Genomic DNA, 24,506 nt, shown 5'->3' with positions numbered 1-24,506 from the left:
AGCCTGGTCTACAAAGGGAATTTTAGGACAGCCAGGACTGTTACACAGAGAAAAACAAAACAAAAACAAAACAAAAAACCAGAAAGACAATGACGAATTAATAACAGGAATGTATATTTCTGTTTATTTGGTTGTAAACATTGCAAGTTGGCAGCGTGTGGTGGGCCTGTAATCTCTGGGCTCAAGAGGCTGAGACAAGAAGATCTAGAGTTCAAGTTTAGTCTGAACTACACAGTGAAACTGTCTCAAAAGAAAAAAAAAGTGGAGTTGAGCCAGCCTAATTTAAGCAGACCAGAATAGATGAGAAACAAGTGGGAGTCATTGGAAAACCTTAAGAGCCAGGCTTTATGAAGGGGAGTATACAGTCAGCAGAGCAATGGCCTTCCCCAGGGTAGCTAGATCCCATCACCAGAACCTGGGACACAGGAACAAAGGACTGTGTTACTTTACCTGGCAAACAGGACCAGATAACAGATAGCATTAAGTCTGCGCTACAGATTTTAAAAACAGTAAAGCATTGTCTTGGATTATCCTGATGGGCTTATGTGACCAAGGGGATCATTAAACAGGGAAGACGGAGGCAGGAGACTCTAACAGTGTAATGGCTCAGTGGTTCAGAGCACTGGCTTGCTCTTCCAGAGGACCTGGGTTCAATTCCCAGCACCCAAAAGGAGACTTACAACTGTAACTCAAGTTCCAGATTTGGAGCCCTCTTTTATCCTTCTCAGGCACTGCAAACACATGACAAACAGATATACATGAAAGATAGATGGGGGGGGAGAGAGGATTGATAGAGGATAGATAGATAGATAGATAGATAGATAGATAGATAGATAGATAGATAGATAGATGCTATCAATATTGTACATCCAAGGATACCTTTCTATATATGATTTGGTTGCAACTTCTCAGGCACTACATGTACAAGATAAACAGATATATAAATATATTTACATCCAAAGGCATCTTTCTACATATGATTTGGTTGCAAAATATACCCTACTAGGAACACTGCTATCAAGACTGAACTTGGCCAGCTTTGGAGTGGATGCCAAAGAGCTTTCAATTCTGACCTCTAGTGGCTTCAAAATATTCTGGAGTACTTGAGGTGCTTCTTGGTGTCACTGTGCCAGCAGAGCAGGTGCTACGTGGTTGGCTGGGCTCTGCAGTCATTTGGCAAGTGACAATTCTAGGCCAGTCCTGCTCTAAGTACCCAGGGGTCTACTGAGCTTTGGAGGTGGGAAGGGGTTGGTTTTTCAAGACAGAGTTTCCTTGTGTAGCCTTGGCTATTCTGTAATTAGCTCGGTAGACCAGGCTGACCTCAAACTCAGTGATCTGCCTGCCTCTGTCTCCCAAGTGCTGGGATCAAAGGTGTGTGCTTCCCAGCTCTCTATTGACCTTTTTGATGCTCCGGAAATTCTACGTCCCAGCTGGGTGTCCCATTTCTGAAGCAGAAGTTCCCTAAGACAGCCTGACCTCAGTGATCACTGCCATATAGTGAGCTGCGCCTTCCACCACTACAGAGTCGGCAGCAGCTTGCTTCATTGCCTCGGTAACTTAAAAGTCGGTTTCTTAAAAGGAATAAATATACAAGTTGTGTGTGGAATAAATTCCATATACAATGGATAAAATAAAACCTATGACTCAAGTTCAGGGTCATGTGGCAATATGTTCAGAGGTGAAGGTCTTTGTCACAGAGCTGGACCCCCAAGACTCACAAGACAAGAATGGATTCCCACAAGTTGTCCTCTGAATGAACTCAGCACAGAAGGCAGATACTCAAGGGCATACCTGTGCACATGCACACACACATACACACTATGCAAATGTTTGTTTTTATTTTAAATCTATGACTCAGCTACATTTGGAGATTTCACTGTTTTGACAGGATATTGTATAGCCCAGGCTGGCAGAGGATGACCTCGAACGCTCAATCCTCCTGCCTCCACCTCTGAAGTGCTGGCGTTACTACACCCAGCAAGTTATTATAATCACACAGCAAGCTTGAGAATCTAAGGTTAAAATTATCATAGGAATTGGAGAGATCATGATCTCAGGTCATGCTGGTCCTCAGAGGCAGCAGCTAGCACCTTTTCACTTCACTCCATTCCATCTGGGCCAGGGCCTCCACCGAATTCCAGCACCTCAGCCAGGACACAAGAAGTCCATAACTGTCCTTTACTGAGCCAGACAAGAGCTTAATGCCCACACCATCCCATGAGGTAGCAGTTACCCACAACCGTTTTCAATCAAGAGCCGTCCTGGTTCCTTTGGTTATCAACTTGACACACCCAGAAGAAGAAGGGATCCTCAACCAGAGAACTGTTTGGACCAGAATACCCTGGGTGAATGTCCATGGGACATTTCTTGTTTGCTAGTTGGTGTAAAAGGGACTGGGTGGTCCTATTCCTGGGCAGGTAGGCCTAGGCTGATACCTAACTCAGGCATGGCAACACATCTTTAATCCCAGCAGGCAGATCTCCGTGAGCTCAAGGCCATCCTGGAGCAAGTTCCAGGAAAGCCAGAGTTACAGAGTAAGACTCTCTGTGTAAAAGAAATAATGATGAAAATAAAAGAAAGTTATCTGAGTGTAAGCCTGTTATCTGCTTCAAGCTCTTGCCTTGAGCTCCTGCCTCAGCTTCCCTCCTCCATGATGCACTATAACCTGTACACTAAAGTAAACCCTTTTGCTCCCCAGTTGCTTTTGAAACAACAGCCAACTCTCTGAGAGGAGACAGAAGTGTGCAAAGGCCCAAAAGAACTATGACTGACTGGCCATATTTGCTTGATTACCCACTCTTTAACAGTAGATCAATCAGTTACCACCACAGCTACCTTTGAACATTGCCCAAAACCATTCCCAAGAGAGACACCTGACAGACCCGCTCCCCAGAAATCATCAGAGTACATTATACCTGCCACCACCACACATACCCCCTGTCAATGCTCCGCTATGGTCCAACTGAATGTGGTCAGCTAATAAAAAAGGACCAACATTGCCACCTAAAGGAAGATGAAAGCATGGCAGCCAGCATCCATGGTCTTGGGAGTCTAACAGTCCGAACACTGCCCCTAGAGGATGATGAGGGCATGGCAGCCAACAGCTATAGTCTTAAGATTCTGACAGTGCCAACACTGCCTCTAGAGAAAGATGAATGCATGGCTGTCAGTAGCCATGCTTTTTAACAGTGCCAACAGTGCCCCAGAGGATGAGGGCATGGCAGCCAGCAGCCTTGGTAATACAGTTCCATCTGAATCTTTGAAGGTTATCTGGGGAGGGAATGTCCCCTTCCAGGGGACCCATGAGCAGTGTCCAAGCCCACCAAGTTAGCACTTTCAGCCCAAAGTCTCCGGGCTACTTCCTCATCTTCAGCCTCAGGAGATGGAGCCTTCTCTCTGAGTCCATCAAAGTACTTCCCAGAAACACTCTCTAGTTCCTCTGCCACTGCCAGGTAAGTGCTGGGCTGGGCCGCCAGCTGGGGACTCTTGAACAGCAGCCAGAAGAAGGGCCCTACAATCAACCATAGAACATTCAGTCAAAAAAAAATAAAAAGAAGGAAAGAAAGAGAGAAGAAAAGAAAAGAAAATTCCCTGTTCTACCCCAAGGAACCCAAAACCCCTAGGGATGGAACCTGTCCTGAAGCCCCATGGACCCACCTCCACACCTTTGTCCTTGCAGTTCCCTCTATCTAAAGGTCCCTTCCCTGGCAACATCCACCCCCAAAAAAAAACCTCCAAACAGAGGGATGAGCACAAAATCTGCCTTCTACAGGAAACCTCCCCGGAGTTTCCAGAAAGATGAAAATATATTTTTCCCTATTCTATCCTTGAAAATAATCTTTCTTCTCAGACAGGGATACATGTAGCCCAGGCTGGCCCTGAACTCACTATACAGCCAAAGATGATCTTAAACTTCTTGTCCTCCTGCCTCTACCTCCCGAGTACTGGACAGCATATATACCAACATGTTTGATTTGATGTGGTGCTGCAGATCAAACCCAGGGTTTTGTGACATGCTAGCCAAGCACTCTGTCCACTGAGCTGCATCTCCAGCCCTCAATTTACTAAATACACTTCAAGGTACTCTTGGGTTAAAATTCTTGATACATGCCCACTATATGACTCTCAAGGATTATAAATACCAGTTACAATGTTCTATTGACTCAGACTACATTCTTCTTCTTCTTTCATTTCTTCTCTCATACAATACATCCTAACCACAGTCTTCACTCCCTCCACTCCTCCCAGTACCCCCTCGTTCCCTCCCCCAGATCCACTCCTCCTCCATTTCCTATCAGAAAAGAACAGGTATTCCAGAGTTATCAACTGGACACCAAATAACAAGATGCAACAGACTCGACACAAACCCTCACATCAAGGCTTGGCAAGGCAACTTAGTAGGAGGAAAAGGGTCCCAAGAGCAGGCAAAAAAAGTCAGAGATATCCCCACTCCTATTGTCAGGAGTCCCACAAAAAAAAAAAAAAAAAAAAAAAAAACTAACAACTATAACATACATACAGAGGACCCAGCACAAACCCATGCAGGCTCTGTGATTGCCAATCCAGTCTCTATGAGCCCTGTGCTTAGTTGATTCTATGAGCCATGTTCTCACAGAGTCCTCAACCCCTTTGATTCCTACAATTCTTCCTCCCCCTCTTCTATGGGGTTTCCTGAACTCCAAGGGGAGGGATTTGATAGAGACCTCCAATTTCAGCTCTCTCTACCTAATGTTTGGCTATGGGTCAAACTACATTCTGGTCAGGCACTATGCAGTCAATCTATGGGCAATCTCACCTCTTCTTCTCACTGACTGTGAGGATAGTCCTATCATGGACTTCACTATGCAGATAAGGAAACTGAGACTCAAAGCAACAAGTACAGTGATCTTAGAGTTATCAGTGATCCCTGTACTCAGGAAGCAGAGGCAGGAGGAATGGAAGCTCATGGCTAAACTAGTCTACATATTAAGATGTTATAAAAACTGGGAGGTGTGTTTCCTGGGTGACTTAATTTTGAGTGAAGCTGAGGCTACGCTGTGTACAGCCTGACCCTAGAAATCAGCTCAAGGCTTATCCTCCAGGACAATTTTCTTATTCATCAGTGGGGCTGTAGCCTGTTTTCTGTTGATCTGAGGTCAGAACCACATAGAATTATGACTCATCTTCTACCCCAGGAAGACATGGGAAGGAGCAGAAAGAGGCACACACAGAACTCAGAAGGTAAAAGGGTCAGAAGTTTAAGACCAAGTTCAAGTCCAGCCTAGTCCTTAAAGCCATGTTGAGGGGGGAAAAATGTCAGGTGTGACAGCACATTTATTTAATCCCAGCACTCCGAAGCAGAGGCAAGCAGATCTCTGTGAGTTTGAGGCCAGCCTGGTCTACATGGCAAGTTCCAAGTCAGTCAGAGATACATAGTGAGACCCAGTCAGAGAGAGAGAATCAAAAAGAAATAAAGTGACAAGTCTCTGAGTGAAAGTCCTGGATCCTCGGCTAACAGGACTCTGTGAGGAGATACCAAGCTGGAAGGGGACTCACCAAGTGTGAAGCTGGAGAAGGCAGAGTTGTGCATGTCTGTATGTCTGCCCAGCTCTGTCCTGGCCACACCGGGGTGCAGAGCATTGACCGTCACACCTGTGCCTGGGAACAATAGAGACTGTCAAGTGGTAGGAAGATAGCTCAGCTGTTAAAAGCTTGTCACACAGGAGGTCCTGAGTTTGATGCCCAGAACCCAGGTCAAAATACATGCCCGCAACGGTAATCCAGGCTTCTAATCCCAAGTGAGTGCTGGGGAGACAGAGACAGGTAGATCCCCAGGGCTCACTGAAGTTAGCCTAGCCTAGGCGGTGAGCTCCAGGGCAAGGAGACACTGTCTCAAATAAAAAGCAACATGGATGGCAGCCAACATTGTCCACTGACTTACACACATACGCACGCAGACCACATGCATGCACACGTGCTCATGCACACATACAAACAGGCACACATAAAGACGAGTGAAAAAAGACCAGGTTGGCCCCTTGCCTAGAAGGCTGCTGTAGCCACCACTATACTCTGGGTCTTCCCAATCCTAGGCTGTTTCCCACACTTGAACCCACATTACCCTCTGTGCTCTGAAGCCTCCATCTCAAGTGGCTTCCCCAGCACAGCAGCCCTGGAAGCATGAGAGACCCACATTCCTGGGCTCCACCACCCCCACCAGGGTCTGAAGCAGGGGACTGGAATGGGATCTAAGATGCTGCAGTTATGACTATCTCCCAAGGGTGGCTGGCACTGCTGGCCACAGACAACTTTTGAGAAGCAAGAAGCCAGGGGAAGCTTCTTGATCCCTAACACTACATTCCTTCCATTAGAGTGGAAGGAACTGGGGAACCATCCAGGAGGATCAACCAACTAGATGCCAGGAGCAACCTCTCACGAACCCAGTTGTGACAGGCATGTCTGCAAACACTGATATGTCCCCTAGGGCCAAAACCACTCGCAGTGGACAACCACTGGCTTGGAGCACCAGAGGCTTAGAAAACTATCCAAGATAAGCATGTCTGATGAAGGCAGGCTGGTTGAGACCAAACAGCAATCATTAGAACCAGGATTTATTAGTGATGTCTACCTCCAGCACTGGAAGGGGCCACGGCATGGTGGTACAGATGCCATCTTTTTGTCTAAAGCTACTACGTGCCCTTCCACCAACAGCTCCGGGTTATAGAACTATTCCAGATACGAAGAGGAAGGAAGGAGAAGAGAAAAGATCGCCATGTGCACACCTTGCAGCCGGCGGCTCAGCTCCTTGGTGAAGAGGACAACAGCCAACTTGCTCTGGCAGTAGGCCGCCTTGGTGTCATACTTTTTTGTCTTCCAATTCAAGTCATCAAAGTCTATGTGCCCAGCAACATGAGCCAGGGAGGACAAGTTGATGATGCGTGAAGGGGCCGAGGCCTTCAGTTTGTCCAGCAGCAAGTTTGTCAACAGAAAGTGACCTAGATGAAGGATGACAAGAAAACACTATTTTCTCACAATGGCTATTTTACTTTTTTAAAATATTTTTATGGGTATGAGTGTTTTGTCTGCATGTGTATCTGTGCAAAACATGCATGCAGTGCCCATGGAGGCCATAAGAGGGCAGTGGATCCCCTGGAACTTGAGTTAGAGATGAGAGTCAAACCCAGGTCCTCTGCAAGGGCAGCCAGTCCTCTTAACCACTAAGCCACAATTTTAATTTTTCATTTCCAGCAGTGGCATAATCCTCCTCTTCCTCTATATTCTCCCTTGCCCACTTTATTATTCTGCTTGGAGTTGTTTTGTTTCTTAGGGGAGAAAAAAAACCTTAGATTTACATTCAGTTGATTTTTCTTTTTTTCTATTTTGGCTTTTTTTTTCCAAGACAGGATTTCTCTGTGAAGCCCTGGCTGCCCTAGAACTCAGTCCGTAAAACAGGCTAGCCTTGAACTCAGATTTCTGTTTTCAACTGAACATGGACCACAGCACGTGGAGGGAAGAGCATCCTTCCGGAGCTTGTATTCTCTCCTTCCACCACCATCCCAGGTCAGGGATCAAACCCAGATCAGGCTTAGCAGTACGTGTTCTGTTTCTGAGACAAGTCTCACTATGTAGCTCTGCCTGATGAGCCTAAGAACTCACTCGGTTGATCAGACTAACCTTGAACTCCAAGCAATCCTCCTACCTCTGCAAGGATTGAAGGTACACAGCACTGGATATGAGGGCAGGCTGACTGATGTTGATCTCAGCAAACCCATCAGGCTGGGCAGATACCCAATCCTCCCTCACTCCATGGACATCAGGAGCTGGGCACTTGGTTGAAAGGACCTTCTCCCTTCCATCAAGGATGTATTAGTGGCTGTGCTCCCCCACTAGAGCCATGGCGGATGACACCAAGCCCAGGGTTTCAGTTACTATTCTATTGTTATGAAGAGATACCATGTCATCCCTTACAAAACTTGCCTAGTTTTAGAGGGTTGATCCACAGTAATCACGGTGGCGGGCAGGCATGGTGTCAGAGAAGCAGCCGAGAGCATTATACCCTGATCCACAGGCAGAGGAGGAAAGAGACAAAGCCCACCCCCAATGACACACTGCCTCCAACAAGGCCACAACTCTTAACTCTTCCCAAACAGTTCCACTACCTGAGAACCGACCACTCAAATATATGAGGCTATGGGGGCCATTCTCATTAAAGCCACCATACCAAGTTAATTTTTTTTTAATCACAGCTATTCTGGTGGTGAAATGGCAGCTTCCTCTTACAGCCTCTCTTCCTTTTTTCTCCCTTCCATTAGCAGAAATGAGGACTTAGGGGAAGAATGTAAAAGTTAAAGAACAAAAGCATCATCCAATCATTAAAGAGGCTAACAAACTGAACTGAACTGAAGAAATGCAAATGGTCAACAAATATTTGAGAAGGCATTCTGTACCTTTAGCAGAGAAACTGTTCTGAGATGTCATCTCCACCCAAGTAAGGATGTCCATCACCGAGAAAACAGATGATGACAAATGCCGGTGAGGACGTGTGGAAAGGGAACCTACTCACTGCTACAGAATCTAAGATGGTGTCGCCACTATGGACATTAGTGCGGACTTCTCTACACTGGACTACCACACGGCCCAGTTCCACCTCTCCTGGACAGAGACTGAGGCGCTCTAAGTCAGCACACCACAGAGACACCTGCTCATCCATGTTCAATCTGCACTGCTCTGATTCCTATGGCCAGAAGAACATCAACAGATGGACAGATAAGATTATGTGATACCGAGACCTTGTATCCAAAAAAGAAAAAAGAAAAAGGCCAGGCACAATGGCATGTGCCTATAATCCCAGCACTGGGGAAGTAAAGGAAGGAGGATCAGATGTTCACAGTCTTTGGATACAAGTTCAAGGCTAGCCTGGGTCTCAACAGACAAGAAGTTGGGACGGGAGCATGCTGCAGAGGACAGGGTGAGTCTGGAGAGGAGAAATGCTGGGCAGAGATGATCATATTTCACTGTAAGCATATAGGAAATTCTCAAAGTTAAATTCTTTTTTTTAAGTTTTTGAGACTATACATAACCTTGACTGGTCTGGAATTTCTTATATAAACTAGACTAACCTAGGAATTCACAGAGATTCCACCTGCCTCTGTTTCCCCAGTACTAGGATTAAAGAAGGGTGTGTGCCACCACCTGACTGAGGGAAAAAATTAAAGAACATGTGATAGATATATGCAATGAAGAAATACAAGGCCGTAAAGAAAACTGAGATCAGAGCTGGAGAGACGGCTCAGCAGTTGAGAGCACTGGCTGCTCTTCTAGAGGACTCGGGCTCAATTCCTGGCATCCATATGGCTGCTCACAACTCCTATCCTAGGGGATCTGATACCCTCTTCTGGCCTGAGGTCACCAGGCATGCATGTGGTGCACAGACACACATGCGGGCAACACAGGCCCCCGCGCGCGCTCACACACACACACACAGTAAAAGCAAATCTTTTTTAAGAGAAAGAGAAAAAAACAGAAGGAAAGATACAGTCATTTTCACTGTCCATCTGGCACAACCTCGCCTGAAAACAGAACCTCAGAGAGGAGCTGCCGAGGTCATGCTTGGTATGGCCATGTCCGCAGGTATCTTGGTTATGATCACTACCCTGAAAGTAGCTGGTGCGCATACACCTCCCCGCTCTTGACTGTGGATGTGATGTGATCAGCCACTTCAAGTCCCAGCTGCCTTGACTTCCCAAAGCCATGGGACTGGAACTGTGAGTCAGATAAACCTTTTCTTCCCTAAACTGCTTCTTTGTCAGGGCATTTTATCACAGTCACAGAAATAAAATGACGAAAGAGTGCTGTGGGAAAGCCTTCAGCCAATTGCCTTTAAGATACTAGCCCACGGGGCTGGAGAGATGGCTCAGAGGTTAAGAGCAATGCCTGCTCTTCCAAAGGTCCTGAGTTCAATTCCCAGCAACCATACGGTGGCTCACAACCATCTGTAATGGGGTCTGGTACCCTCTTCTGGTCTGAAGGCATACACACACAGACAGAATATTGTATACATAATAAATAAATAAATATTTTTTTAAAAAAAAGATACTAGCCCACGTGGTCTTGTGACGACAGCAAGTGTGGGCCTCTTGGCTGCTGGATTCAGTTCCGGCTCCCAGAGCACGCTGAGGACTGCAGATGGCTACTCTTTCTGTGAGTTTATCCCCTAATAGATAAACCTTTGCTACACTCCAGTCCAGGCTATTGTGGAACTATTTTGTATGCCAACAAAAGAGGACTACGGGAAGAAAAGGAAGGCCTGAGAGAACAGCAGTCGGGGAGAGTAACAAGTGAGACCAAAGTATAAGGACATATACATACGAAAACACTATTACTTACATGATGACCTAAAAATTAATTTTTAAAAGCAATAGAGGAAAAAAAATCAAGACTCACTCAGACTATGGGACAGACACTTACATTAATAAATTTTAAAAGAATGGAGCAAGACCCCACCACCCAGATTGGGTGACTCCCCACAGAGAACCCACTCTCAGCCCAGATCTCACCCAGGTGGTTGACACCAAACTGCATCTCAAAGCCATCCTCAGTGGTCCAGTGTGGGCACCGCATCACAGCTGCATTGTTGACCAGAACATCTACCCGTTCCTCCTCTAGAAGACATGGGTGAGGACAGACACATCAGGGCTGAGGATGGGCTCCACCCTGGCCTAGGGTAGGACAGTGTCCCACACACATTCCTGTCTACCTGGCACCTGGGAAGGTGGACACTTGGGAAACAGCATCTTTGTAGAGATACTCCAATGCCACTCAGGTAAGATCATGGAAGGGGCCTTGATGCAACAGGGCTAGTGTCCTCCTAAGGGAGTCCAGCCAGGCTGAAGCACAAAGGGAGGAAATCCGGTGACAACAGACACCAAGACCAGAGTGCTGGGCACTGACTGGTAGAAGTTGGCTGCTGGGAAAGGGTCTTGGAAGTCACCAAAGGGTCCTGGGTTATAGCTTACTGGTCAGCCATGATGTGAGCAGCCTTTACCTCGTAGTCCCACAGCCACATCCTGAGCCTGAGCTTTGTAGCTGACATGGGGCAGGGAGAGGTGTAAGACTGTCACAGATGCAATCTAGTGACGTCCTCGGGGCTGCAGATATAGCTCAGGTGATAGAGTCTTTTGGTGTAGGAGAATTGTCTGTATTCTGTCAATCATATTTTAATAAAACGCTGATTGGCCAGGCAGGCAGTATAGGCAGGAAAGCCAGACAGGAAGTAGAGGTGGAGCAAAGAGACTGGGAGTATTCTGGCAAGCAGGAAGCTCCCTCCGCAGTTCTACCCTGACCATCGGAGAGGAAAGATGTAAGCTGCCCAGCTGAGAAAGGTACTGAGCCATGTGGCTAACATAGATAAGGATAATGGGGTAACATAAATTATAAGAGCTATTAAGTAGCCTGACCTAATGGGCCAATCAGATTTATAACTTATAGAGATCTCTGTGTGATTGATTTTCTCTGGGACTTGCCAGCTGTGGGGTACCGGGCGGGAACAGATACCCCAACAAGCTGGCCCTCATGTTACAGTCTTTGTCCAGCATGCACCAGCCCCTGGCTTCCATCTCTAGTACCACATAAAACAGGTGTTTACAGTCTTTGTCCAGCATGCACCAGCCCCTGGCTTCCATCTCTAGTACCACATAAAACAGGTATTGTGGCAACATCTGTAATCCAAGCACTCAGGAAAAGATAAGAGGATTAGAAGGTTGGGGTAGTCCTAAAACTACAAGGGAGTTCAAGGACAGCCTGGGCTAGACACCTTGTCTCAAAAAACAAATAAATAGCAACTGGGGAGATGGCTCTGCAGTTAAGAGTGCATAATGTTCTTAAAGAGGACCCCAGAAATTTTTCTGGCTGAAAAATCACAAAATGCTACAAACCAAGCAAGTTAAACAATAGAAATTGGGGCTGGAGAAAATGGCTCAGTGGTTAAAACCACCTGCTGAGTTTGAAGAGGACCTGGATTTGGTTCCCAGAACCCATACGGTAGCTGCCCAGATAGTTTCATGTCGACTTGACTCAAGCCAGAGATGTCTGAAAGGAGGAAACTTCAGTTGGGAAAACGGCTCCAGGAGATGGAGCAGAAGGCAAACCTGTAGGGCATTTTCTTAATCAGTGATCAGTGGGAGGCCCAATCCACCGTGGGCGGGGTCGCCCCTAGGCTAGGGTTCTATAAGAAAGCAGACTGACCAGCTCAGGGGAAGCAAGCCAGTTAACAGCTTCCTCCATGGCCTCTACATCAGCTCCTTCATCCATGTTCCAGAACTGCTTGAGTTCCTGTCCTGACTTCTTTTAATGAGGACTATAATGTGAAAGTATAAACCTAATAAACCCTTCCCTCCCCAACTTGCTTTTGATCATGATGTTTCATCACAGCAATAGAAACCCTAAGACAGAGGCCCACCCATGTCTCCAGTTCTAAGGAATCCAATGCCTTCTTCTAGCCTCCTTGGACACCAGGTATGAACATGGTACTACATACATGCCAGCAAAATACTCATACACATAAAATAAAAATAAATAAATCTTTGAAACATCAGAAATGGATGGACAAGATGCTGGATCAGAACCTAAGCAAGAGCTGGTCCAGCTGGGGCTGAGGAAGGGAATCTGTCCCAAGCCTCGGCTAATAGATAGCCAGCTCCTCCCTATATTTCTTACAGCATCTTCTCTCTGTGCACAGCCCTCTGTGCCCCAGTTTCCCGTGATGGTGACACCAGGGATACTGACCTAGGACCTAGTCTAATGACCTCACTTCAACTTGATAATCTCCACAGAGAGCCTACCTCCAAACAAGATCACCTTCTGAGATCCTAGGTAGGAGTCAGGGCCTCCCCCACAGAGACGTAACTGAATCCATAACACTTTCAAGATATTTTCAGTGGAGATAAGGAATTGGGTGTCTAGCACCTAAGAGACATGGACCAGGCCCTCATTCTTCACTTCATGAGGAAGAGATATATAGGACACCAATGAAGTAGACAAGCTCCAAGCCACAGGTGGTAATATTAGCAGGCTATTGCAGAAGTTGAGGCAGGAGAATGACAAGTTCAAGGCCAGCCAGGGTAAAAAGCAAAACCTTGTCTCAGGGCTGGACAAACAGCTCAGAGGTTAAGAGCACACATTGCTCTTGCAAAGGACTGGGTTTCAATCCCAACCCCTACACCAGGGGTCAAAACCACCTGTCACTCTAGCACCAGGACATCCATAGCCCTCTCGTGGTCTCTGCAGGCACCTGTGCCCACATGCACAAACAGACACACAACCAAAAATAAGTAAGCTAGTAAATTAAGATAAATCATAGCTGATAGAGGCCACACACCTTTAATCCCAATACAAAAGAAATGCTCAGGTTGCATCTCCTTTTTATTCAGTCTGGGACCCCAGTCCATGGGCAATGCTGCCCACAGGTAAAGTCAGTCTTCCCAATTAACCTGTCTAGAAACTCCTCATGGACATGCACAGCAGTTTACCTCCTGGACAATTCTAGGACCTGACACACGGACAACCAACACCACACGTCTGTAAGGAGCCAGGTTTGATTCCCAGCGTTGGAGTGGGAGGGGGGGACATCAGATCTGAAAGCTGGCAGACAGGAGTTCTTGTCTTAGATCTAAAGCCTGGCATGGTGGCTCATGCCTATAATCCTGGTCAGCCTGGGCTACAGAGTGAGACTCTGGTCTCAAAAATAAAAAACTTGACTGGATTTTTGACACTGACCAGTTCACATAGCTTCCCTGTGACTCGGTTTCTGCCTTTATTAAAAAGCATAATAGTGCCTGCCTAGTAGAAACACATAATTACTATCCAATCAACAGGCATTTGCTAAGCACCTATCATTGGGCACTGGAAATACAGGGTGGAGAGGAAAGTCAAGGTCACTGCCTTCCTGAACCGGACATTCCAGCAAGATTGAGAACCAAAACCTGCTCTAAAGGGGACTCTTCCCTTCATCAATAAGTTCTAACCACAGGAGGGTTCTTGGGCTAATAAGTGATTTTATTAAAAGAAAAAAGAAACTAAAAAACTAAAAGACAGTCTCTGGCTGGAGACGGCTTAGAAACCCTGTCTCCAGAACAAAAACAAACTAACCAGGAAAAAAAAAAAATAACAAGGGGCTGGGGAGATGGCTCAGAGATTAAGAGCACTGACTGCTCTTCCACAGGACCTGGGTTTCATTCTCAGCACCCACATGGCAACTAGCAACCATCTGTAACTCCAGTTCCAGAGGAGCCCATGCCCTCTTTTGGCCTCTGTAAGCACTGCATGCATGTGATGCACATATGTGCAAGTAAGAAAAACAATCATACACAGAAATAATTTTTAAAAAATAAACTAAGAGCTGGAGAGATGGCTCAGAGATTAAGAGCACTGGCTGCTCTTCCAGAGGTCCTGAGTTCAATTCCCAGGAACCACATGGTGGCTCACAACCATGTATAATAAGATCTGGAGCCCCCTTCTGGCATATAGAAAAATACATATAAAGATAGATAGATGATAGATAGATAGATAGATACATACATACATACATACATAATAAAATAAAAATAAATAGCATGTTGAACACATTTTACACTCCCTGATAGTTGCTTCAAGCTATGCTCCTATTCAAAACACTGACACATGACAGTTTTAACATCACCTAGAAAGAAACAAAGGGGTGAGTCAGTCCTCAGTGTGACAGAAATATAGAATTTGTCAGCTGAGCCCTGGATTATCAAAGGGCACTCAACAAACAAGAGCCCCAGGCACTGCCCTCCAGCAGCGCACAGACCATCTATGACCTGACACACAGGGCCCTTGTGACTCATCTGTGTCCTTAGAAAATTGGGAGCAATGATGAGTCAGCATCCTCCTCTTCTCAACTCACCCTCCAACTTCAGATGTGATTCTGGAGTAAGCACGACCTCATTCAGCTGCTAGCATCTCCCTGACTCCGCCTTTTTTTTCTCCTCTATCTCTGTTTGGAATTCCCACCTTACTCTATTCTGTGTTGCAATAGGCCCAAAGTAGCTTCTTTATTAACCAATGGTAATAAAACATATTCACAGCACACAGAGGGAAATCCCACATCATCCATGTTTATGAATCAATAGGATAAACACGGGGAAATGGACATTCTACCAACTGTCATCTATAGACTCAACACAATCCCCATGAAAATTCCAACACAATTCTACACAGATCTTAAGAGGAGAATTTTACAGCTTCAAATGTGAAAACACACACACACACACAATAACAGAATAGTTATAACAATGCTGAACAATGGAAGAATTGCTGGAGGTCTAAACTTTCCTGCTTTCAAATTGCACAACAGACCTATAATGACAAGCACAGCATGGTACAAAAGCAGACACGTTCATCAAAGGACAAAAATGGAGCCCCACACATAAGTGCAGGCAGCTATGTATACTTGATCTTTGCTAAAGAAGCAAGGAACACACACTGGAAAAAATAGCATTGTTAACAGTTTTTGTCAAAAAAAGATAGTTGAATATAGAAAAATGCAAATAGATCCATACTTATCACCTTGTATAAAACTCAACTTCAAAAGGGTCAAAGACCTCAATATAAGAACAGATACACTGAACCAGACAGAAGAGGAATTGGGAAATGCATTTGGACACACTGGTATAGGAGATGACTTTATGAACAGAACACCAATAACACATGCCCTAAGAACAACAACTAATAAACAGGATCCCATGAGACTGAGAACCTTCAGCAAGACAAAGAATGCCATCACTCAGACAAGGCAGCATCTGCCATCACTCAGACAAGGCAGCATCCTAGAGAATGGGAAATGACATTTAACAACTTCACGTTCAATAGAGGACTAATACCCAAAACATATAAAGAACTCAAAAAACTTGATAGAAAGAAAATAAATAACCCTATTTTAAGATGAGGCACACATACAAACCAAGAATTCTCGAAAGAAATGTCTCTAATAGCTTTAACCACTTAAAGAACTGTTCAAAATACTTAACCATTACAAATATGAAAATCAAAATTTATATTGGTATAGTTTTTTGCATAGTGATACAAGTTCAAATTATATTTGTTATTTCTGTTTACAGTATTTGTACACCTATGCAGATTGTATACATGCATGTTTCTACCTCTGTTTAGGACATTTTGTATATTGATATAACTTTTAGGATATATTTTCATATTGTATTATATACTATTCTTACCTCTGATCAAGATACTTATACATTGCTTACATTTTGAGGTCATTGTCCTCATTTGCTGCACATTTGTTTACAGATTATTTAATATTCTGATATGAAGTCTTTTAACTATACAAGTATTAAATATTATAGGTCAATAGTTATTCATTTTTGTTATACATATAGTCAGATTAATTAGGTTCTTTAGATACATAGAGATTGTATTCTGTCTAGATAGGTAATCTTCAACCACTGCAAGAATCTGCAGAACATGATATTTAAATAATTTAGGGTTATACTGATATGAGACACAATTGCTCCTGACAGCACCAATCTATTCCTGAGATAATGTTGAGCACCAAAGACACTCCACTTGGAATTTGTTCTTGGCACAATTGGTCTCTGCCTCAACCACTGACAAAGTACATAGTATCCAGAGACTGGATAAGCAGGGCACAAGGAAAAGGACCACCAAACCTTGTCAAGACAGGGTAAGATGATTCTAAAAATTTTCCTGCCTCAAACAATGGTCTGTCAGTTACACTAGGCCTTAGCTAAAGTTGGTTGCTTCAACATTGCAAATGAGACTTTGGGTGATTGCTCAGGTAGCCAACTGCCTCCATCATATACGGCTGGCTTTGGAAGATGCTTGATTGCACTTCCTGCCTACTCAAGTAATGTTATCTTCCTTCTCAGGCCTTCGATGGGGCTGAAGATTAGATAGTCTTAGTTACCTTCCTCTTATGATTTAACCAAATCAATTTCCGATGCAAGACTTAGACTCTTTAAAATAGAATGTTTATTAAAACATTTATCACGTGTTTCTGGCTTAATATTGTTTATGTTGGTTGTAGTTTTATACTTGATATCTGTTCCTATTGTATATAATTTTGTATTGGCTTGGATCGTTCTTATTTAGACAAAAGGGTAGGTGATGGGGAATATTTGTCAACCAATTATCTTTAAGAGGTGGAACCAAGTTAGGCTGTGGCTTTCTGGAACCTGGAGAAAAACAGCGCACAGCCTAGGTGCCCTCTCTGTGTGGTTCCCTTTTAGCACAGCTGAGCTTGGACTTCTCGTTCCTGTTTCGTGAGTTTGCCCCTTCTAATAAATATAAAAATGTAATTGTTTTATCTTTTAGACAGCCTGGTTATTTTTCAAATCGAGATAATTTGACAGTTCGGGTTCTTTGTAGGTGTTGGAGCATAAGGATAGACCCTCAGGATTAGATTATTTACACTCACAAAAGAGGCTGCCTCCCCATTCCCTTCCAACACTGACACAGTCAGGGTGCTACTTATAAATCAGGAAGTAAGGTCTCACCAGAAGCAGAATCTGCACTATCTTGCACTTTCAGCCTCCAGAAGAGCAAGCGGGAAATGTCTGCTGTTACTCATCACCCGGACTACGGCTCTTTACTCCAGTCACCCAAACAGACTAACTGCCCAGGTTTCAGACTCCCAGCAGGGAAATAAGAATTCAGCATAAACCTGTGGCTGGAACAACCAGTTTAGGCCCAGGGAGCCCCTTTTACTAGCTCTGGAAACTGTGGCAGCCTCCACTACAAAAGGGTGAAGTAGGAGGCCTAGCTAACTCAGAGGCCTGAGCTGGTAGGTCCACAGAGGTGCTGGAGAGATGGCTCAGCGGTTACACGTACTTGATACTCTTCCAGAGGACCCATACTTCAGTTCCCAGCACCCACAAAGAGAGGCTCACCACCATCTGTAATTTCAGCTGGAGAGGATCCAACACTCTCTTCTGGTATCTGAGGGCACTCACACATACACATAAGTAAAAATTTTTTAAAAAAATCTTTAAAATGAAAGAATATTATTATTAAGGTCCCAATAGCAAACCAAAATCCCATTCCATGAAGTTCACCCTGGGAAACCCACAAGTTTATTGGGTTTACTTACAGATCATAGATAAGGGGTTATAGGCAAGAGTATAGCTGACCCCAAAGCTGCATGTGTACCCATGGCCACACAGACGGTGCCCCTCTCAGTTAACCATCACCAGCCACGTGTAATTAAATGATAACTATATACAAATGCTGGCAGCATAGTCCAGACACTCAGATGAGGGTCCAATGACCACCCCAACCTCTCTGTCTTAGTTGCTTTTCTATTGCTGTGATAAGACACCATGACCAAGGCAGCGAGTACATGACCATCATGGTGGGGACTATGACAGCAGACAGGAAGATGCTGTGGGAGAATGCTCCTGTACACTGTAAAGATTTGTCACTTGTATTGGTCTAATAAAATGCTGATTGGCCAGTAGCCAGGCAGGAAGTATAGGCAGCGTAAACAGACTAAGAGAATTCTGGGAAGAGAAAAGGCAAAGACAAAGTCATGTGGGGGCCAAAATATGCAGGCCTATATTCCAGATTGTCTGGCAGTCAGAGAATCTGAGCCACTTATAAGGCACCTGCCACACAGGAGGGGATCGCCTGGCTCTTTTGAAGCAAATACTGTGCCACCTCAACAGGTGCCAGGATATGATAATGTCGTTCTGCTCCTTCTATTATAAATTATGAGGTCACCTGGGAAAGAGGTGTTTTCAGTCTACATGACAAAAATAGGTATAGACAAGATGTGACTTAAGTCATTCCCCACTACCTAGGAAACAGAATGCTAATGAAGTTTTGTTAACTTCCCTCTATGATAAAAAAAGCTGTTTGGAAAATAAATGTGGGCGGCTTCAGGATTTGAATGATCACTGAAAAACCCTCCCAATACTGTCATGTGAATAGTGTCTTCATTCCCACGCCTCTACGCTGGTGAGAAATGTTTTATGTTGGGGTTGAACCCTGAAAAACACAGAAGAGTAACCAGATGTACAGAGGATAACATGAGGAACCCATGAAAAAACTGCACCACAAGTGGAAAGGTGAGTAAGGAGCACTCAGAAATAAGTTGTAGAATTTTAAAAAGCAGAAAAGCAGGAAATAAAAATCAGGAGTAAAAATTTGTAAATAATAAATATAGATATGGGACAAGGAAGTAGCATTCAGTTATGTATGTTGATAACTAAAGGAGCTAACAGTGGAGCAGAAACAAAGGCAGAGATATTTAGAGTTTGTAAATGGCATATTCCCACCCCTGCACTGGCTGAGTACCCGCAGCCTCTGGCTCAGGGAAGCCAAGGTGAGGCCGCGCCTTCTCCTACAAGTGGCAGTGGAGATGAAGCTTCTGTCGCTGCTGAATGGGCAGGAAGAGTGAAGGAAGTGTAGTGTTTTGCTAGCTATCGTCTGGGTACTGCTGAGATGGTGGCAGTCCACGCACAGGCATTGTAGCCAGCTGAGTCTAACCTGCCTGCGTGGTAGAGCCAGAAAGGCAAGCAGGTCAATAGAAATGCATAGAGGCTAAATTTCCCATGCCTCTACACTGGTGAGAAATGTTTTATGTTGGGGCTGGACCCTGACATAAGTCACCAGCCCGACGCAGAGGAAGCAAGATGAGAATGCCTCACTGAGAAAAGGTACCAAGCCACGTGGCTAAACATAGCCAAGAATTATGGGTTAATTTAAGTTGTAAGAGCTAATTAATAAGAAGCCTGAGCTAATAGGTCAAACAGTTTATAATTAATGTAAGCCTCTGTGTGTTTCTTTAGGACTCAATGGCTGCAGGACCAGGTGGAACAGAAACTTCTATCTTCAGGCAGGCATAGAGCTACGGGAGCAGCTGAAGTTCACATCTGATCCATAACCATGAGGAAGAGAGAGCTAACTGGGAACAGTGTGGGCTTTTGAAACTGGGCAGTGACACACCTTCTTCAACAAGGCCACATCTCCTAATCCATCCCAAACAATTCTACTACCTAGGGACCAAGTATTCAAACATAAGAGCCTATAGAGGCCATTCTCATCCAAACCACCACCCCCTCCTACTCTGAGGGAATGCAAACAGTCCACAACTGGATCACAATGGACTCTCATGAATAGGCACAGCTGATCTTATGAAACAACAGGTAGTAGCTGAATTCAGCCAGCAGATTACACTGACCAACCTCTTCTTCAGAACTTACTAGCTTCAGGTTCCTCAGAGAACTGGCTGGAAGCTCTAAACCTTGGCTGGAAAAGTCAACGTCTTCCTGCCTACCTTTGATGATCTTCCTAGCAAACTCTCGGATAGACTTGAGGGAGGCCAAGTCTAGGTGTTGGGCTCGTACATGGGGATTCAAGGTCTCTCCACGAATGTCCTTCGCAGCTGCCTCACACTTCTCCATGTCACGACAGGCCAGAATGACATTGCCTCCTGGATGCCCAGAAGAAAACATGAAAAGAAAAAGAAAATAAATGCACCCCTACATATCTATCCAACAGACATAAAAGTGTACACCCGCTAAAATCTGTATGCAAGCAATCTTAGTAATATATTCAATGACCAAAAGACAGAAATGCAAATATCACCAGGCTTGATGGTATAGGCCTGAAACGGCAGTGACTCTGAAGGCTGAGGCAGGAGGACTGTAAGTTCAAGGCCTGTCTGGGCTACAGAGTGAGTTCAAGACCTACCTAGGCATTTTAGTAAGAAGCTTCTCAAAAAGTAAAAAGCAGGGCTGAGGATGTAATTCAGTAGTAGAGCACCTGCCTAAAATCTACCAGTACAGGGCTAGGGGCATGTCTCAGTGGTAGAGCCCCTGCCTAGAATCCCCCAGTGAGGGGCTGGGGTGTGGCTCAGTGGTAGAGCACCTGACTAGCAAATGAGAGGCTCTGAGTCCAATCTCCAACACAAACAAACAATAGCAAGCATCCATCCACTAATCAATAGATAAACCAACTGCAGCCTATCTGTGCAATGAATATTCAGTCATAAAAGGGAATGACACACTAACATATGACACAGTGAATGGAGCTTGAAATTACTATACTCGGTTAGTCAGACACAAAATTCATACATGACACACTCCTTTAATCCCAGCACTTGGGAGGCAGAGTTCAAGTCCAACCCAACCTACAGACGAATTCCAGGACAGGCTCCAAAGCTACAGAGAAGTCTGTCTCGAAAAACCAACAATAATAACTATTATTATTCATACATACATGCTTCCATTTCTATAAAATGTCCCAAAGAAGCAAATGCAGAAAGAAAGAGCAGACCCAGGTTTCCTGGAGCTGTGGCAGCAGGGGAAGATCAGGTTGCCATGGGTGACGAATAAAGGGATGATGGGTATCTTAAGGGTCATGAAATATTCTAAGGCCATGTTAGAAGATGGAAACATTTTGAGAGCACATGTGAATGTGCAGTGAGCTTAGTGCTACTGTTACTCTGAGAAATGCCACCAGACGCTGTCTTCTGTCCTCCACAAGCATGTGCACACATACACACACACACAAATACACACAAATACACACAAGCAAACTTTCAAGATATACAAATACAGGGGCTGGAAATTGGCTCAACAGGTAGAGGTACTTGCAGTTAAGTCTGGCCTAGGAACAACATAATGGAAGAAGAAAACCAGCTTCCATAGTTGTCCTCTGAACTACACACACACACACACACACACACACACACACACACACACACAATGGCAAAGCTCAAACCCTATCCCACCCCAACATACACATACTACATAGTAAAAACAGATTTTTTTTTTTTTTTAAGAATGTAACTACTCCAACAAGCAAAACTACACAGTAGTCTTTTAGGGGTCGAGCTTTTCTCACTTAGCGCACATCCTCTAGAATCATCGCACAGGACCATGTCCAAATTCCTTTCCCTTCGAAAGCTTGATAATATTCCACTGTGGATGGACCACATTCTGACTGTCTGCAAATGAGGACCTAGAATGCTTCCTTCCACCTCTGAGCTATTTTAAACAACACTGCCATACACACCAGTGTGCACGAATCTCTTCAAATCCCCGAAGCAGGTGTTGCTCTTACCTCTTTTAGCCAATTCCAAAGCAGTTTGCTTCCCAATACCTGTGTTGGCTCCTGTCACAATGACAGTCTTCCCGGGTATGGTGGCCTTGCTGGGACAAGCCCCACCAGCGACATAGTCCCTGAGGGTGAGAAACAGCTGAATGAATTCTCTCTGCCTCATGCTTGGACTTATGATCCGGGGCCAACCACCCTTCTAAGTTCACATCCCCCATCAAAGCACCAAAACACAGGGTGTTCTTATCACGGTCTCAGAAAAGACTACACTTGGGAAGTCTCTGTGAGGTGGCAATACTATTTTTTTATAAAAACAAAAGATTAGGGTCAGAGGTGGTGGCAAACACCTTTAATCCCAGCACTTGGGGAGGCAGAGGCAAGTGGTTCTCTGAGTTCAAGGCCAGCCTGGTCTACAGAGTGAGTTCCAGGACAGCGAGGTCTACACAGAGAACAAAATAAAACAAAAAGACTGTAAAGCATAAGCCCAGCTTTGAGAGGCAGTGGCAGAAGGACCAAGAATTCAAGGTCATCCTCAACAACACAGCAAATTCAAGGCCAGCCTAGGCTATGTGATGCCTTGTCTCAAAATATGTAAATAAAATAAAGGACATGAAGTGGAAGGAGGATGCATCAGAAGGGGTCCAGGGAGTTGGAGAACATGAGTGGGAAGTAGCTATGGTTAAAGTACATTATATACAGCGTGGGGTTGGAGAGAAGTCTCAGCAGCTGGAGCTCTGCTGCTCCCACAAAGCTTCCGGGTTCAGTTCCCAGCACCCACGTGGTGTCTCAACCATCCACAACTCCAGTTCCAGCTCTGACACACTCTCACTCTTGTAATCTCAGAAAGCACGACATAAACAGACACGCAAGGGAAAAAAAAAAAAAGCAGGCCGTGCATGGTGACACGCGCCTTTGATCCCAGCATTCCGGGAGGCACAGGCAGGTGAATTCAGTCAGCCTGGTCTACATGAGTTCTAGGTCAGCCAGGGCTGCACAGTGACACCCGGTGTAAAAACGCAAGGAAGGAAAGAAGGGAGGAGATGGAAGAGAAGGCAGACAGGAAGTGCGGAGAGGAGGAAAAGTAAAGAGGGATCCAGAGACAAAAAGTGTGCAAGGTCCGGGCCCCATCTCTTCTCCCTAGGTGACCTTGGGAAGGTGACCCACCCCTCAGCTCAATCTGGAAAAGCGGTGCTGGTGGGTAAGCTGGAAGAATCCAGGAATGAGGACTGAGGATAAAGGATCCTTCTCTGGCCTTATTCTGCAGTCCCCTGCCGCAAGTCTACCACCGTGCGCGCAGAGACGCGCACAGACTCACTTGAGCAGCACGGTGCCACCGATCACCGTGCCCACTACGGACACCGGCAACAGAAAGCGGTTCATTCCAGGTTGGGGAACAAAGGGCCGATAGATCTGCCCTCCGGGCCACTACAACCCGGGGCCCGGCAGAACACGTGCGAGCGTGGACGTGGAAGGACGCGGCCTCCAGAACACGCCCTGAGGTGGGACCAAGCGCCGGGACGGGGCTTCTTTGGGAGGTGGGCCCATGGCGCACTTAATGCTGGGAGTCGTAGTTTCAGGAGATGGGGCGGGGCCGAGGTTGACGGGCGTGCCAGCGCCGGATCAAACGCCGTCACTCTCAACCAATCCAAAAGCCTCCTGAGGTGGGGTTTGTTTTGTTTTGTGTTGTTGTGTTGTGTTGTTTTGTTTTAAACAGCTGGGAGCTACTCCCAGCACTCCGGAGACAGAGGCAGGCAGATCTCTGAGTTCGATGCCAGCCTGGTCTTCAGAAGGAGTTCCAGAAAAGCACTGTCTCAGGAGGGCGAGGTGGGGGAGTTTGGTAGAAACCTTTACCATTTATTTCCAGACAGCGAGTCCCGGTAGAATGAACTTCCCCCACTACATGATATTTAACAATAGTACTTTCTTCATAGGTCTTGTGGGGGAAGGAGGAGGGCTGGGGCCCTGACCGCTCCGTCTGAGGGAGGAGGGTGGGGTCTGAACTGTGTCTAAGTGAGGACGTGTGGGTTTGGTCTCCTGGGTCTGAGGGAGAAGGCTGGGACCGGGACCCCTGGGTCTGAAGGAAAAGAAAGCTATTGACTTTAAAATGACATACTGAGCCCAGTGGGGTGGCTCGTGGGATGAAAGAGCTTGTTATACAAGCTTTGCAACTTGTGTTTCATCCCTAGAACTCGCAGGAGGAAAGATAAAGCCAACTCCCAAAAGCTGTCCTCTGACCTCCCACCGTGGCACGTATGTGCTCACACACAAACACACCCAAACAAAACAAAAGTAAACAGAGAAATGTTGGTGTCTAGAAGCTGGGGTGGGGAGGACAAGAAAAGAAAAACAGACAGAAGGAAGGAAAGGAAGTTAGGGGGAAAGCTATAGATTGTGGAGGAATGCATCCTGAG

The 24,506-nt window shown here is 45.5% G+C and overlaps 1 protein-coding gene across 4 annotated transcripts; it reads right to left on the bottom strand.

Moving 5' to 3' along the window:
* Nucleotides 1-97: 97 nt before the first annotated feature.
* On the bottom strand, nt 98-23,596 carry Rdh13 (retinol dehydrogenase 13). Of its 4 annotated transcripts, none has more exons than XM_087909645.1 (7): nt 23,411-23,594; nt 22,102-22,220; nt 20,312-20,467; nt 10,536-10,640; nt 6,762-6,974; nt 5,536-5,637; nt 98-3,511 (listed from the first exon to the last, which is right to left on the bottom strand). In XM_087909645.1, exons 1-7 carry the CDS (start codon nt 23,473-23,475, stop codon nt 3,267-3,269), a joined length of 1,005 nt encoding a protein of 334 aa, XP_087765771.1. In that variant the 5' UTR covers nt 23,476-23,594; the 3' UTR covers nt 98-3,266. The 4 variants fall into 4 exon arrangements, with proteins under 4 accessions (XP_087765771.1, XP_087765777.1, XP_087765772.1 ...); XM_087909651.1 differs by lacking the exon at nt 23,411-23,594 and adding an exon at nt 23,260-23,404; XM_087909646.1 differs by lacking the exon at nt 10,536-10,640 and having other exon boundaries at nt 23,411-23,596.
* Between the last annotated feature and the right edge of the window lie 910 nt (nt 23,597-24,506).

Source organism: Myodes glareolus, chromosome 1 (genome assembly GCF_982192425.1).
Source record: "Myodes glareolus chromosome 1, mMyoGla1.1, whole genome shotgun sequence".
NCBI classification, from domain to species: Eukaryota; Metazoa; Chordata; class Mammalia; order Rodentia; family Cricetidae; genus Myodes; species Myodes glareolus.
Note: the sequence above shows the minus strand (reverse complement) of the source record. Positions and strands in the feature narration are given on the sequence as shown.